The 16,552-nt window shown below is 33.6% G+C and overlaps 2 protein-coding genes, 1 long non-coding RNA gene and 2 other non-coding genes across 7 annotated transcripts; 3 read left to right on the top strand and 2 right to left on the bottom strand.

Annotated features, from left to right (window-relative positions):
• Positions 1 to 1,607: 1,607 nt before the first annotated feature.
• On the bottom strand, positions 1,608 to 4,039 carry LOC146933609 (uncharacterized). The gene is made up of 5 exons (XR_015007516.1): positions 3,837 to 4,039; positions 3,084 to 3,283; positions 2,821 to 2,875; positions 2,344 to 2,728; positions 1,608 to 1,900 (listed from the first exon to the last, which is right to left on the bottom strand). It is a non-coding gene; the product is annotated as an uncharacterized LOC146933609 (long non-coding RNA).
• Positions 4,040 to 6,110: 2,071 nt separating this feature from the next.
• LOC146933608 (RING-H2 finger protein ATL51-like) lies at positions 6,111 to 7,447 on the top strand. Its single transcript, XM_085705411.1, has one exon. The coding sequence runs from the start codon at positions 6,310 to 6,312 to the stop codon at positions 7,135 to 7,137; it is 828 nt and encodes a 275-aa protein (XP_085561537.1). The 5' UTR covers positions 6,111 to 6,309; the 3' UTR covers positions 7,138 to 7,447.
• Positions 7,448 to 9,506: 2,059 nt separating this feature from the next.
• Positions 9,507 to 9,578, top strand: TRNAQ-UUG (transfer RNA glutamine (anticodon UUG)). The gene has a single exon. It is a non-coding gene; the product is annotated as a tRNA-Gln (tRNA).
• Positions 9,579 to 9,873: 295 nt separating this feature from the next.
• On the top strand, positions 9,874 to 9,953 carry TRNAL-UAG (transfer RNA leucine (anticodon UAG)). Its single transcript has one exon. It is a non-coding gene; the product is annotated as a tRNA-Leu (tRNA).
• A 42-nt stretch (positions 9,954 to 9,995) lies between these two features.
• On the bottom strand, positions 9,996 to 15,033 carry LOC146933605 (uncharacterized). Of its 3 annotated transcripts, XM_085705410.1 has the most exons (9): positions 14,700 to 15,033; positions 14,471 to 14,587; positions 13,544 to 13,770; positions 13,230 to 13,441; positions 13,054 to 13,156; positions 12,006 to 12,376; positions 11,432 to 11,918; positions 10,504 to 11,286; positions 10,117 to 10,418 (listed from the first exon to the last, which is right to left on the bottom strand). In XM_085705410.1, the coding sequence occupies exons 1-9, from the start codon at positions 14,905 to 14,907 to the stop codon at positions 10,371 to 10,373; spliced, it is 2,556 nt and encodes an 851-aa protein (XP_085561536.1). In that variant the 5' UTR covers positions 14,908 to 15,033; the 3' UTR covers positions 10,117 to 10,370. The 3 variants fall into 3 exon arrangements, with proteins under 3 accessions (XP_085561534.1, XP_085561535.1, XP_085561536.1); XM_085705408.1 differs by having other exon boundaries at positions 9,996 to 11,286; XM_085705409.1 differs by having other exon boundaries at positions 9,996 to 11,283.
• Between the last annotated feature and the right edge of the window lie 1,519 nt (positions 15,034 to 16,552).

Here is a 16,552-nt window from a genome sequence, read left to right as displayed (position 1 = left end):
TCTCAATCATGAACACTAAACATTATCGTGAACTTGTAATTACTGCAAGAAATACCGATTATTGTTAAAGTTATAAATAATTTTTAAGTATCCATTCACCCTAAACTGTACTATTAACTTTCTCACCTTAGAAGCTAACTAGGCAAAATATAATAATTCCACCAAACCAGGCAATCATATGCCTTTCATTAAAGTGGTTTTAATTAGTAGGCTCCAGTCCAATGCTTTTAAAAGTGAGAAAGAGAGAGGCCTTTTTGTTGTTTTAGTAGCTCTAGAATAGAATAACACAACGAAGAGAGTAAAACAAACTAAGAACCAAAAAATAAAAGGAAAAGGAATTGATTAGTTGAGAGTGTTTGTCTGACAGTGCATAACACCTAGTGGTAGGCAGCATACTTTTTTTGTTCTCTTTTCTAACTTTGTTAATGCTTTCCAAAGAATAACACCAACATAAGGGGAAACAAACAGAATCTTGACTGAGACTTTTTTTTCAATTTATGTTATTATTATCATCATTTCTCTGTTTTTTTTTCTTTTCCATTTGGATCAAGCTTGTTTACATGGATAACCAAATTATTATCTCAAACAACTTCTTGTTTAGTATCATTGTCACAAAGACCAACAATTCATGACAAAACACAAGAATAATGACATAAGAACAGAGAAAAACTATCATTGTATTTGTTGCTTAAATTAGTCATAAATCTTTCTACTGAATTAGTCCACATATAAATGATACTAGTACATTCCTTACAACTATATTTCATAATTAACAAAACAGCATCACCACCATGAGACTGTGCATTTTCTCATAACAGATTTATACTTTGGATCTAATTAAGCAACATGAATTATACTTAGTCATTGGGACAGTACTATTTTGCTGCCACACGTAGGCATGGTTCATAATTCACATACCTAAATAGGGTGGCACTAGCTAGCAGTGAAGAAGCATGCATGGTTGGTGGATGTTCTTAAATTGTTTTTCATTCTTTCTAGTTAGGACTTGTAACTAAGTACTATTTTCCATGGTGTATGTGGTATATTACCAAACTTCCATGATTGTTGTGAATTTGTGATCATGCAGGATAATACTTAATATCGGTTTATGTTGGATTCTTCTTAAATTTTGATCATATACTATCACTATGAATGATTGATTGCTACTGGACGTGCTGAGTACCACTACAAAAAAACGCGCTAGATTGCGGGGGTTTTAGAGCTAATTTGCGGCGGTTTTTAACCTCCACAGAATGTTTTGCGGGATTTTTCAAAACCCCCGCATATACTAATCCCACAAATTAACTGCGGGGGTTTTTCGTGACCGCTGGTATTCAGACCCAAAACCTCCGCAATATAAGTGTTTAATCTGCGGGAGTTTTTAACCTCCTTAGATACAGGGATATATATTTTTTTTAATTTCTTTTTTGTTTGTTTTGTGGGGGTTTTTAACCTCCTTTAATACAAAGATAATATAATTGTATTTTGTTAAATAAATTTTTTCTTCATTTAATCTATACTTGCTTTTAATTGCAATTTATTGGTATTGTAAGATTTAAATTTATCAATATCCTCAATTCCAAAATAAATATGTAACACTAACAACGTGTCCAAAATATCCATATATAATCTAATATCAATTGTGACAATACATAACAAATTCATAATAATATCATAAAATATGTCTTCCTCTAAAAGAGATATCACAACAAAACATAGTGTCATATCTTTTGTTCAACCTTCCATTAAAATTAAAAACTTAGAAGTTCTACAATCAACCAATTGTTGTTTGAAGTTTGATATAAAACCTTTATATAATCTAAAAACCATCAGAAGTTGCTTCCACCACATGATCCTCTTCCTTCAAAGGCGAATTAGGCTCACTTGCAACATTTGTCTACTGAAATTAAAAAAGAAAACACTTCATTAGATAAAATATTTGACAAAGCTTCCAAAAACTTTCGGAAAAAAGTAAAACAAATACCACACTAGATTGATCGTGCTCTGAACCAAACTAAGAAAAGCACCAAACTAACATAACGCTCTTTATTGGCATATAATTGTATCAGAAGTTCACAACAAGTAAAACAGGAGGACTGGTTAATTTAAACTTGAAATGCTATTTTCTTCTATCATTTTGGACGGGTACTTAACTCTCTTTCTTGAATCATCCTAAATTAAAAAGTAAAATAACTTCGTCCAGCTTGATGCAAAAAAAAAAAAACTACAGCTACCGACATATACAATCTAATAAATCACATGATGTATTCGACCAAAAAAAAGTCACATGATGTATTATTTTGTCAAAGAAAGGAACAAAGATAGGATCATAAAAGAACTCACATTAGATGAACCAAAGAAGTTAGCCACTTCATCAGGAATCCTATATATGCTTTGACATTTTTTATTCTGCTATCTGCCATCGGTTGTATATCAGAAAAGCTGGTCTGACTATTTTGTTCTCCTGCTGGGGCTGTTTTGGTGCTGTTAGTTTGCTTGGGTAGTTGCGTTTTGTGCTTCTGCTGCAGCTGATCGGTTTGGTGTGTGTTAGCTGCCAGGATGCAGTGGTTTCTCGTGTTTTATCAGCTTCTGCTCTTGTTGGTTGGTTTGGTTATTTGGTTCCTTTTCTTAGTGTATTGGCTGTTCAAAAAAAAAAAGATATAGGCAGAAGCTGAGACTCAATTTCCATCCCAAGAGAGTCCTGGACAAAAACCTTCGCATTGGAAACCTGTGGCAAGTATGTTCTTAAGTCAGTCATGTAAAAGCATAAATCAATGTCTAAAGACTTCAAAACTTATCCAAGTAAATTTGTAGGAATACCATATCTAATGTGTGTGTGTTCTATCTCCATTAGCACGCTCAGAATGAATAATGCCTAAATATCAAGAAGAAAGGAATGAATAATGCCCAGCCAGGTAAGAATGATATATTAGAGCTCAAAATCATTTAACAGGTTACCTCATAAAGTAAATGAGTCAAACAATATACCTAATAATAAATACTCATTATTCTCTCGCAACCCTTTAAAGCTTGGCCTACTTGTAAAATAACCAGTCCAATATGCATTTGGATGATCAACATACCTGACAAATTGTGTCTTAAAACTCAAATTGGAGCTGTCTAAATTATGTGTGGCAACTTTGAAGCGAAGGGGAAGGGACATGAATGGGAAGTGAGCGCAACTCTGCTCCATCCCTCAAACATATTAGCAGTTTTCTCAGCCTCCAGGTAAATTGATAAGTAGTCGTCTCCTCCATCCCCCCTTGGATACAGACAAATTTTCCTAAAGCAAAACCATAGCATATCAAAACACACTAAATCATGTCAAAAGAGTGCATACTTCACTGCAAAACAGAGTTTATATAGAACAATAGACATAATAAATTGGTTCAAACATAGCTTTCCAACACAACAGCAAAAAATAACCAACACAGCAGCAAAAAATAATCCAACACAATAAACAATGGTACATTGACATTCATTCCACTGTCATCAGATTCAATTACTTACATCTAGACTCCAAAAGTTATTTTTCAACACTAAGACAACAAAATTAATTACACACAGAATTTCAAGAGTTGAAACACTGTATCATAGTTGAATAAAGTTTGTTCATGGCTTGTGACAGCTATTGAAGAACCCTAAAATTGTCTTAAAATTGTAATATTGCAGAAAATATTGGTGAACTCTAAATATTGATTTTTCATCAAAATCAAAAGCCTCAAACCCTAGAATTATTAATTTCATTAAAACAATTCAAAGGCAAGACAATTTCATTAAACCCTAATTCCCAAATTATTGAACAAATTGATTTATGGAAAATAGAATAAAAATACCTTTATGAGGGAGACAGTGATGGAACAATGAAAGTGACGGAGGGAGAGAGTGAGAGTGATGGAGTGGTTTGACAGCAGCGAGAGTCACAGAGGAAGAGAGTGAGTGTTGGAACAGCGGTTCTGGAGAGTCACGGCGGCGAGAGTGAGAAAGAGAGGCGCTGGATCTGTGAGTGAGAGAGAGTGAGAAGGTTCTGGATCTGTGAGGGAGAAAGAGATAATAATGTGATAAAGGGGTTTTGTTTTGTTTTTAATTTTTAATGAAATAGAAGAGAGGGAAACGAAAATATAAGTGCCCCACAAGTGAAAGTGTAGCGGGATAGGTAGAAAAAGAAAAAAAATTGCTTTAATTTTGCGGGGGTTTTAAACTGCTGCAGATTGATAAGTATTTGTTACAACTAAAAGGGAACGCGTCACTGTTTCAACTAATTTGCGGGGGTTTTTTAAAACCTCCACAAAATAACCTCCTCAATTCCACGCGTTTTTTGTATATCAACGAATGCTATCTTTGCTGATGTGTTTTTATAGGTGTTATGTTTTTGATTGCATATAAATTTATTAATTTCCATTTACTGTATATAAATTCATTTGCAAGAAACTTGACAAAAGAAACTCATTTTATTTTTTTGGATAGCAAAAGAAACTCATTCTGAAAATGCAAATTGTTTTAAAAATTGCTGCTTACGCTAAAAGATTTGTTATCTCACACACACACTCTCCTAGAAATGACCAAAATACCCTAACGATAGTTAACTACCGTCCGCTGCAAAGAGAAATATTAAACAGGGAACTGCAATTAACTGCAGTTGAGAGTATTGAAGATCATTTCCAGATGTGTGATAGCAACCTTTGAAGTCTAAAGAGCAATATTCATACTCTTTTATCTTGAGCCTAGGACAAGCCCAACATAATTTTTTTTTTTTTTGCATGAAATTTTGGAAGTTGCTCTTTAGGCATCTAGAAATTGCTTATAGTACCTCAAATTACCCACAATACCCCAATGACAATTAACTACCGTTGCACGATTTTTTTAGTTGGTTAAATCGATTTAAAAAACGATTTAACCGGTTTAAAAAGTACTGAATGGTAATTAACCACCGTTTTGAAGTGAACAGAGTTAATTGACATGTTCAATATATGCTTGTGAGCAATTGCTAGGTACCTAAAGTGAAATCCATTGTATGTGTTAGGGCTGATTAAATAGTAGACCAAAAATGATTCAACCCATTGTGTGAACAAAAAGTAAAAAAAAGTTGGGCCACTTAAATAGTAGACCAAAACTGATTCAACCCATTGTATGACCTGCAATCCACATAACTCGAGAACCGGCAAAATCACAAGTACATGTGAAATTGGGCCTCAAATTGATGTGAGTGGGCCATAATCGAATCTGACCAATGCCCTGACTTACCAAACATATTCGAGTAATGCACCAAATTAATCATTGACTTTGCAAGACACTCTCAAATAGGTCTCTGACTTCATACATATTTCAAAAAGTTTTCCGATTATGTCAAATTTTACTCATATTAATCATTTAAAAAAAATATTAGAGACTAAATTGATACTAAATAGATAAACCGAGGGATCAAATTGATAACACATTGTTAAAATATAAGGGTTTAATTAATATTAAATGGTTAAATATAAGGATCAACCTAACAATTTAATAGTTTTAGCAAAAAAGGGTTATAGTCATTTTAATCCCTGAATGTGTATCGAGTAGCCATAATAGTCGTTCAATGTATCGAAATTTCAAAATAGATCTTGATTGTGTATTTCATTAGTTTAAATAGTCCTTTACGTTAAAATGTTTTATTGATATTGTCATATTGAACCCTCAATATACTTACTTATTGTCATATCGTACATATTTATTTTCATATCTGTCCCCATATAAGAAAGGTAATGTCAGTATCAAAAGACTATTTGAATGTCAATGATTATTTTGATTAACAAAGTGCACATTCAGAGGGACTTTGTTGGAATTTCAATACATTGTTAGATTGTTTTGTCTATTTGTTACATTTAGAAACTAAAATGACTACTAAAAAATAGAGTTTTTTTTTTTTTTAACTTTATAAAATACTTATAATTTCAAGAATCTATTTGAAAGTATTTTACCAATTTAGAGTCACACCGGAAACTCCCACCGGGTTGTTCATAGATATTTTCAGTCTCACGTGTAAGTCATAACATAAGTCATAAGGAGGCTCCACCACTATTAAAGTAACGCGTAATATAAAACCCAAAATCAAAGCAGCATTGACTGAAAGTCTAAACATGGAAAAAACTTGGCTGCTAAGTAAACTCGGAAGTTTCCTATGAAAGGCTAAATTACCCAAAAATTCTAATTACCATCTAATCAGACCATGATTTGTGGTGGAAAAACAAACTAAAATCTCCACATCTTCCATGTACACTCTTCTCTCTAACATTCTCTCAATCAAATCTCACTACCCTCTTTGTTTCAGCAATGGTTTTTCATCTTAGAAATCTCCTTCATTTCTATCATTGCAATGATAGCCCTAACCCTTCCCCTCAACAACCACCAGTTGCATACACTCCCTACGGAATACTTCATCATTTCCATATCCACACACTTCGTATCGCTATGATGGCCATGGCTTGCTTTGTTACTACGGTTATGCTTTTCTTCTTCTTTTTCATATCCATAAGGAAATATCAATCAAGAAGACATAATCATACCAATAACCGCCATAGAAGAAACACGCCGGTATTGTTTGATGTCCATGGTTATAGAGATTCTACAAATTCAAATGATGATGATGATGATAATGATGGTGATGAGAGGGTTATTGTTGATCATCCTATATGGTTCATCCGTACCGTAGGGCTTCAACGATCAGTGATAGATTCCATTACAGTCTTCAAATACAGAAAAAATGAAGGACTCGTTGATGGGACAGAGTGTTCTGTTTGTCTTGGTGAATTTCAAGAGGAAGAGAGTCTCAGAATTTTGCCTAAGTGTAGCCATGCTTTTCATATCCCTTGCATTGATACTTGGCTTAGTTCACACAAGAATTGTCCGTTGTGTCGCGCACCTGTGGTCCATGATGCTGCAGAGGTGAGTATCACAGTCACTGATCAACTTGATTCAATTTCAAATGTTTCCGGTGAGACTCAGAATCAAGGACCGATAGAAAGCTTTGATAATGCTGTTGGGGAAGGATTAGGATCACATAGTGTAGGAGAATTAGATATTATTATTAGAGTAGATAATGATGATGGTGATTCTGGTGTATCATCTAGTGAAAGGTTAAATAAAAACAATGTTGCTTAATAGAAATGGAAGAGGAAATCCAGCATAAGAATAGGTCATTTTCCATGGAATCATCTTCTACTTCAATAAAATATATTTCATGATCTGTCAAGTTTAAAGATCAATGAATTGTGCTGATTTGAGGATTATTAAGGAATAGGCATTGTTCTACTTTGTTTGGAATCTTTGGATGTCTTCTATTTACAAATAACAGTCCATCTTTCAGTTTCAGTTTCAGACTTTCCATATGCTTGCTTTGTGTATATGTATGTATATTCAGCAGAAATATGGCATCGCAATTTACATAAAAAAAGGTTGAGTAAATTTGGTATTTCTGCCCTGTTTCCTCTGTTTTATATGACGAGCTTACCGCGATGTATATAGCTGCTTTCCTTATTAGTTTCTAGTTTTAGTCCCATTGTTAAATTATAGTGGAGCAAATTCTAAAACATAACATGTAATACATATTTTTTGACTAGGGCAAACATACCTCATTTTGTCAGCAACAATGTGATCAATACAGTCACAAGTTTCAATAAATAAACTCAAACTAGTTAAAGATAAACAAACTCAACTCTAGACTCTAGAGTTACTAAAATTGACTATAACAAAAAGGAATGTCTGCAATCTGTTATTATGGCACCAAAATCTAAGGCCTCTCTCGTAAAATTGTTGTCCACTACCTTCTTAGCTCGAAATCCACATTTTCCATTTGATGGTCATGGCTCCACTTGATTGCTGACAACGATCCACGTGATTCTCCTTCATCCACCGAACAAATTTGGAAAAATCAATTCTGTTTTAACAAGCATGAAACCACTCGAATCATTTCTGATGCAGGCACCAATGCCTTCTCGATTACTAGCATTGGAAAATGAGGCATTGATGTTGCATTGCAGCCTATTTGGTTCAGGTTTTAACCATCTATCTCTATCAATTGGAGCAACAGCTCGTTTCTTCTTTTGCCTCATAGTCTGCGCTGTGCAGCACGCCAACCATCAAGCAAGTTTCTTGCTTGCACTGCCACCTGCATCGCAATTTCAAGAATGTTATCGCACAGCCGAAAATTCCTCCACTTTCATACGCTTCAAATTGAAACTGCAAATAGTAAAGTCTACTATTTGAAACAGGGAAGCTTTTTCTGCAGTGAGTGAACATATGACAGCAAAAATACCTTGAGACCGCAGCACCCGACTGGTTTAACAGAGTCTACAATCAAATTGTCAACACATACATAAACGATAAGCACTGCAAACAGTATGATGACCATTATTCTCGGCGCTCCAACACGGTTTATCCTCCTTCACAGAATCAAACAACAGGACATAAACAATCCGATTAGCAGTAATATCAACCACTTCAGGTTTATACTGATATACATGCCAACATACATTAATCAACAAAGAGTATCTTTATATAACACACAACAGCAAAACAATTTTAAATGGCAAATTACATATTTTGTTATGGTCCTTTTTTAATCACTATATATTGGACCCTATAAATTCATTATCAAAGATATATTTTCAGTGCTGTAGTCCAACTCTCCAACTATAAGAAAAATCAAAGAAATCAACTCCTTATACAGGGTATAAGCTAGAATAAATCAGTCTATAACATCTAATTAGATACTTTGACAACAGGCATTATAAAGACACATAAACCTAGTGCAAATAGAAAAGGCTATGTTCACCTCAACACAACCTTTTTTTGTTGAATCGTCATGTAGAATGATATTAGTCTTTATCAAAAGAACTTAAATACCATTGATTCAGTCAAAAAGAAACTTCAAAGCTGCTAGTGTGCTTGCATGAAAATTGAAACATGTTTAAGGTGATATACAATTACTAATATATTTGTTTATATTTATATTATTATTTAACTTTTATTGATTCGTAATGCTTTTGATATGACTTTTTTTTTTTTTTTATGATACAACACAAAAGATATGTGATTTCTGTCAAAAAAAAAAAAAACTTCTAAACTAATATTTGTGTTTCAAAAGTATTCAGGATGTCTCATTCAGACCTACGTTCGTTCAATCATATTTTTGGCACACCAATCTTTTTTTTAACCACTATGATAATATGTTATATTAATTAGTTCTCAAAATACTTCTACAATTTGTTTTTACAGGAGTTCAACAGATATTTAAACACAGACATTAATAGATACATTTAAATAAATTTACCATTAGTATATTCTCACTAAAAACCTAGATGGAGAAATCCAAAGTCCTAGCAAATGCTAAAGCTGTGAGCTTCATGTGTTACGCAATATTAGGCTCTCTGTACCCTAATATTACGGCAGAAATTATTATTTTAGTGGTGTTGTGACAGCGAATCTGTATTAAAGTTAACTAACTATTTCACAGAAAATGTACATCGATTGGTTCTATGGTGTAGTGGTTAGCACTCTGGACTTTGAATCCAGCGACCTGGGTTCGACTCCCGGTAGGACCTTTTTTTTTTCTTTCTCATCTCTACAACGTTTTTGCTTTTTTCTCACGGACACAGTTTTGAAGGATGGTAATTAAAATTCCTCTTACAATATTGATTTATTTTGGATAGATACAGTTTTGTTGAAATTTGGAAGCAAGGGAACGTGAGTTAAAATATTTTAATTAAATGTTTTTTCTCGAGGGGATTAAATATGTATTGTTTATTTTGTCAAAAAAAAAAAAATATGTATTGTTTATCATAAAATGTTATTGTTTTTTACTATCCAATCATTTGTCTTACAAATTGAACATAACAAGACAGTTTGGCCGAGTGGTCTAAGGCGCCAGATTTAGGCTCTGGTCCGAAAGGGCGTGGGTTCAAATCCCACAGCTGTCATTTTTTTTTGTTTTTTCATCATTAATCACCAAATCACAAAAGACCCAAACAATAGTTATCACTTCTCCTTCTTATATTACCAATTACCATAGCTTATGGCAAAATTGTCCATTGCTATGATAACAATTTCAAGGCAAACAACATGATATGAAAAACAACTGTATTAAGAATTTGATATTCAAAGCCATCTCTTATAAACCAATATGTAAAGTCTCTTAACCACCTGACCTATTGTAAAATATCCCAGAAAAATAACAAACAAAAATCCAAAATATGAGAGAGGTATAAGTGTAAATCCCATAACCTTCCCAATAGGAGTGAACGGAATTGCAATTCCAATTGTAGATATCACAAGAGTGGAAAAAATCACAGGCCAAGAAGCAATATCCTGAATGAAAGGGATTTTCTCGGTCCTCATCAAATGAACAATGAGAGTTTGCATGAGAAGACCCTCAATGAACCAAGCTGAATGAAAAAATTTCATATCATCATAAGCCTTGCAATAAAACCAAAGAAACAAAAGTGTTGCCACGTCACATAAAATGCATACCGGTCCATTCCATAATATGAACATCGGCAAGCCTCTCACAGACCACTTATGAGGAGTGTTCAGATATTCTTCATCCATTTTGTCCCAAGGGATGACGATTTGTCCAAGGCTATAGATGAAATTCTGTGTAAGTAGCTGTCTAGAAGTCAAGGGCTCATATTTAAGGAACAATGTTGCTATGAGGAGTGAAATGATACTTCCCAAGTAAGCAATAACCGACATCTTTACGTACTTCATTGTGTTGCCAAAGGTGAGACGACCGTGCTCCACGCCCGCAACGAGCACATTTAGATCTTTCTCTAGTAAGATTATGTCTGCCATGTCTTTTGCAATGGCTACGCCGGAGTCCACTGAAATGCTTACATGAGCAGCATCCAAAGCTAGTGAATCATTCACACCGTCTCCTAAGAAACCAACAACATGGTTTCCTTCTGTCTGCAATGATTGCACGACTCGAAGTTTTTGACTAGGGGTGAGACGGGCTAGCACCGTTGCCCTTTTAACGGTTTCATGGAAAGTTTCTTGATCAAGTTCTTCTAGCTCAGGTCCTGTTATAACATGAGTGGTACTTATGCCGACTTCTCTGCATATTCTCGTGGTTAAGGAAAGTGAGTCGCCTGTTAAAACTTTGGCTTTCACTCCTTTCTCAGCCAAACACCACAGTGCTTCCTTTGCTGAGTCCTTAGGTGGATCAAAAAATGTTATGAAACCAAGAAATATCATGTCTCTTTCGAAATCATAATCGCGTCTCTTGCTTCCATTACTTGTTTCGCAAGTTTGCTGCTGCAATTTCACACATAAATTGAAATTGTACTATATCCTAATCTTGTAAAGCTATGTATATTAAAAATCTATGATATTGGCATGAAAATAAAAAAGAAAGGCAAAGTTGTAGACATTTTAAACCAGGAAGCCAAGAAAGACACACCATTTCGAGCTTCTTTATAGCAACTGCGATAACCCTTAACCCTTCATTGCTAAATTCTTCTGATAGATTTAAAATCCTCTGATAGTCATTTGATGAGAAGGTAGAAATTTCATCTTTATCAAAATTCTCAATAAAAGAACAAACTTTTATGACTTCCAACAATGCTCCTTTTGTTACCATCAACCTGCCAAAGAACCTCGAGTGTCTATCGTCTGTTTCTAACATGACGGATACTCTTCTTCTTATGAAATCAAAAGGAATCTCATCTATCTTCTTCCACTTGGATGGCTGAAACTTAAATCCATTTGAATATACATGTGCTATAATTGCATCATCCAGAGGATACTTTTGCTCAGCCTTGAAGTAAGAATTGAGGAACGCACAGCGTAGAACTTTTTCTCGGGGTAAACCCCTGCAGTCAAGATGATTAACCAAGATTGCAAGATTCATTGTAAGGGTGCCTGTCTTATCAATACAAAGAATATCCCTGCAACAGTGAAAATAGTATATAATTAATGAGAATTTAGTGTCCAAATCATCAATCAGTTGATTTTTAAAGTGAATTTATGCTTACATTGATCCCATCTCACGTATAGTTGTTAGACTTTTTACAATACATCTGTCTTTAGCCATAGCAAGTGCTCCTTTCGCGAGGCATGTGTTAATGATGAGGGGAAGCATTTGAGGATTGAGTGCAGATGAAACTGAGATGGCAAAGAGAACACTCTTGCTCAAATTATGAGATGTAGTGAAATCTGTCACAAACATAATTGTAACAACTACTAGCATAAAGGAAATAAGCATGTAAAATGTCCATCTGAGACCCTTTTCAAAGTCATCTGGCGGCTTTTTCTTCCCAATTTTTGAAAACATTGTGCTCATGTAAGTATTTGATCCAGTTGAAATAACTAAACCTGTTCCAGTACCTGATACCACATTTGTGCCCTGTAACGTTCATAATTAGTCACTTAGAAAAATTATGTTATTAAGCTGGAAATTTTGTTCGGAAATTCAATACTTTTGAAGGCCAAATAAAAAACATGATTTGAGATATGAATTTGGATCTTTGTGAATTAAGTGTAGCAATATTAGTGTATTACAAAAATAGATTAACTTCTACTTTCTATTGTTAGTCATGTCTCTAAAATACTCACACAAATAAAGAAAAATATATTTGAAATTAGGATAACTCAAAGAGATAAAGATCACTCATCAATGCCAATCCATTGTGGAAATAAATAAGGCATAATAATACTAGTCATCTAAAATTAATCCGTTCCTAGCAAGATGTTCTATATATAAAATCCTATGGTTAGGGCTCTGTGAGATGCAACTTTTCAATTAAGTGTATGTTTGATTCCACTTTTATAGGACACAAAATGGATTCCAGGGGTGTAGAGTCAATTTTTACATGTTTGGATGTTGTCAAGTAACTTGAAGCTAGAATTTGGAGCTTTTGTCTCCAATGTTCAACTCACTTTTACAAGAATTACATTCAACGCACTTTTAGCTAGAATAAATTTTACAGAATTCATTATTTCAAAATCAACATATATCACGACAGATGCTGTAATCTGTAACTACCATGAAACAAAATAAGGACAAGGAGTTGTGTTACTCACCATAAAGCAAATGTTCTTTAAATCTAGTAAAGGAGTGTTGTGATCTTCTCTAACATCGCCAGCTTTGTCGGTTGTCCAAGATTCCCCAGTTAGTGAGGCCTGGCTGTTAAGAAGTTAATGAAATAACTAAATGACATTTAGTTAGCTGACAAGCAAACTGTTTCCTATTCGAGTACCTTACAACAAGGTGTTTTGAAGATAACAGCCTGATATCTCCAGGAAAGAGGTCGCCAGGTTCAAAAATCACAATATCACCTGGAACTACATCCATGTGATCAACTTGAACTATCAATTCTTTCTGCTCAATTCTACCAGCACATCTTTGAACTTTTATAGGACACCTTAAAAATTCTGAAAGTTTCATCGCCGCTTTTGAGCTTCTGTGTTCCTAAAGTCCGCAACGAAGATTCAAGATTAAGAACATAGATGTAAGGGAAGAGAATTATCCATTCATTCATTGAATGTAATCAACTAATTAATGTAAAAATACCAGACAGAATCGAAGGATGACACTGATAAAGACCAATATGAGCATGATGAATCCGTTGGGATAATCACGTGCAATGAAGGACAGAGAAGATAAAACAATCAGAATCATATTGAAAGGATGTAAAAGAGCATTCCATAGAAGATTCCACCAGCTTGGAAATGAATACTCAAGTGGAACATTTGGACCATTTTCCCGCAGCCTCCTCTCAGCTTCAGTAAAACTTAAGCCTGCAAAAAATTCAAGAATACAGTTAACACAAAAGGTGGAAAATAACACAAACAAAAACTCGAGCGTATTGTTTACTTACTGATCAGAACAATAAGTAGCTTAACATTTGGAGCATTTATCAGAACAAGGAAAACATTATATTCTACTGTCTAGTTTACATGTACACAAGAGTAGCATAGATATGATTGTAGTTGGAATTGGAAATAAACAATGAAAATGTTATTTGAATGACCAATGCCTATCCACTAGCCCACTCGTAGCGTTTCATACTTTTACTTATATCACGGTTTTAAAAATTGCGACTGCAATTTGGGTTACAACACGGTTTTTAATATCTCTGGCTGCAAATAAGACCATATCTGCCACATTTGATTGCAATTCTCTACAATACCAATGATCGCAACAAAAACCACAATTAAAATCTTAGTTGAGCCCTAGTATCAATTTTCTCCCTCCATATTTCTTTTATGAAGAAATTTACAAAACAGTTACAGTTTGCATGGCGCAAGCAGCACAAAAAACATGCATTCAAGACGCTTTTTTTGTCCATAATTTAATTTCAGTATGCAATTTAAAAAAAAAAGGTGATTTTTATAATACCCTCTTATTCTTATACCTTATTTAATTGGGTGTAGGGCGAGGGTGTAAAATCAAAGTCCATTGATAAATAAAGTACTATTGTAGAATGCAGATACTTGCCTCTTTCAGTGGACCTAACATACTCAAAGACCAAGTTTTTTTCAGACTGAGCCAGTGTATATAACCAAGAGTACACTTTCTCTTCTTCCTTTGTTCTTGATCCTCCATCAACTTTCCCTGCAAATTAACACAACCCAGATAAGTGAACACCAAAAAAAAAGAAACTTTAGCATAACATTAACTACTAAACTAGCAAGTTAGGGGAAATCATAGATGAATAGAAGCATACTTCCATAGATAAATCGTCGAAAAAAATTTAAGACTGGAGAAGGGAAATGATCTTTGTGTGTATTGGGTTTGTTTACAAGAGTTTGGTGAATGGTGTTGGAAAGAGGAAGAGTGTAGTGATGGCCATTATTGGCAGAGAAAAGGGTGGAAATTTTGGTTCTTCCCATAGAAGGATTGAAAAAATAATGGCATTGGAAGAAATGTTGCATGCATGATATGATACATAATTTGGGAAAAAGAGAGAAGCTAGTTGTTGAAAATTGAAATTTGAATGGAAGGTAAAGAACAAAGAAAAATAAGAGTATTGCATTTTTTTTTTTTTTTTTTTTTTTGAGTTTGTTGATCTTTAGTTAGTAACTTCTCTTGTATGACTCTAACTACCATACCACTGACTGACCGTTAAGGTGACTGCTTCTTACTTGATCCATAATCCACAGTTCATTGACTAAAGTTTAGTTGATTTTTAATTAGTGTTCATTTACTATAGTAGTTATATCAAAATTCTACAATAATTTAGATGGCTAAACAGTAAAATGCAGTTAAAACTTGGAGGGTTCAAACTTAGGTAGTGTTTGGTTTCATAATTGGAGGATTTAAACTTGAGTCTGTAATGGGCAAAAGTGCTTTGCTGGGTGTAAATATATTTGGCTTCTTGCGTCAGAAATTGATTAAATACAACATCAAAATTTTAAGTTAAAGCTCCTATTTATATAGCTTCCATGATAGATTGGAATTGATTATCATGAGTTTTCTTGTAATGTAATAGATATATTTCCACGCTAATTCCAAACTCAAAAGCAATTTTGATCTAAAGAATTTGATAAAAATCACTTTTTCAGTTTTTTTTTTTTTTTTTTAAATTTGCATATATGATCTAATCATAAATTACTTTAGGTTCATTTTACTTTCAACAAAAATTGATTTTATTAAAATCATTTTTTGTCGGGTACAATTCAGTTTTTTTAGGAAAAGTACAACTCAGTTGCTAGTTTGAACATTTGATGGGTTGGATCACAAGTTCAAACCTACAATTTTCCACTTCTTCACATTTAATACATCGTTTGTGATCGATTTTTAATAGTCTATATATCAGCAACGAACATTTCAGTTACTGTATTCGTTAGCGACAAACATTTCTATTAGTATTTTTGTAAAATTTTGTTATGACTATAGCCACACCACACCAAGACTTATGTAGGTCCGTCCCTGCTTAAGGGTTTGTTTGGCAAGGTTAAGAAACGAGCTTATAAGTTCGTTTGTTAAAAAATACTTATTTGGTAACTTTATTTTCATAACGAGTTTATAACTTATTTTACTACTTAAAAATCTGTTAAGGTAACTTATAGCTTATCGTTTTTCATTTCATTTTTATCTTTATTAATTTATCTAAAATTCATTTTTACCCTTTATAATTATTATGATTTAAACTCCCTAAAAAAATTATTATAATTTAAACTATAATACCCAAGAATTTAGTCCATGCGCACTTCGTAAAATTGTTGGCGTTCCGTACCTTTTTCTTTCTAACGATAAAAAAAATGTTAGTCTTGACTCTTGAGTTAAAAAGAAGAGAATTGCATGTAACCAAAACACTTTTGAAGCTAATTAAAGGTGGCTGCAATTCTCTAAAAATTGCCTTTAACTTTTACGCTCAATAATAGTATGAACAATAAGAACATTATGAGTTGTCAGTTTACGCGTAAAAATGCTTTTGGATCCACGAATAATGCATTTATGGACTATTTCTGCAATAATAATGCCCCACCCAACTAATATAGTTGAGGATAAGCGGTAGATATTTGGATTTTTTTTAAGAAGTCAAAATGAAATTTATTAAAATCAAAATGAATCCTA

The sequence above is a fragment of the Medicago sativa genome, chromosome 4 (assembly GCF_051527215.1).
Source record: "Medicago sativa cultivar Bolivia chromosome 4, Bolivia_mono, whole genome shotgun sequence".
NCBI classification, from domain to species: domain Eukaryota; kingdom Viridiplantae; phylum Streptophyta; class Magnoliopsida; order Fabales; family Fabaceae; genus Medicago; species Medicago sativa.
Note: the sequence above shows the minus strand (reverse complement) of the source record. Positions and strands in the feature narration are given on the sequence as shown.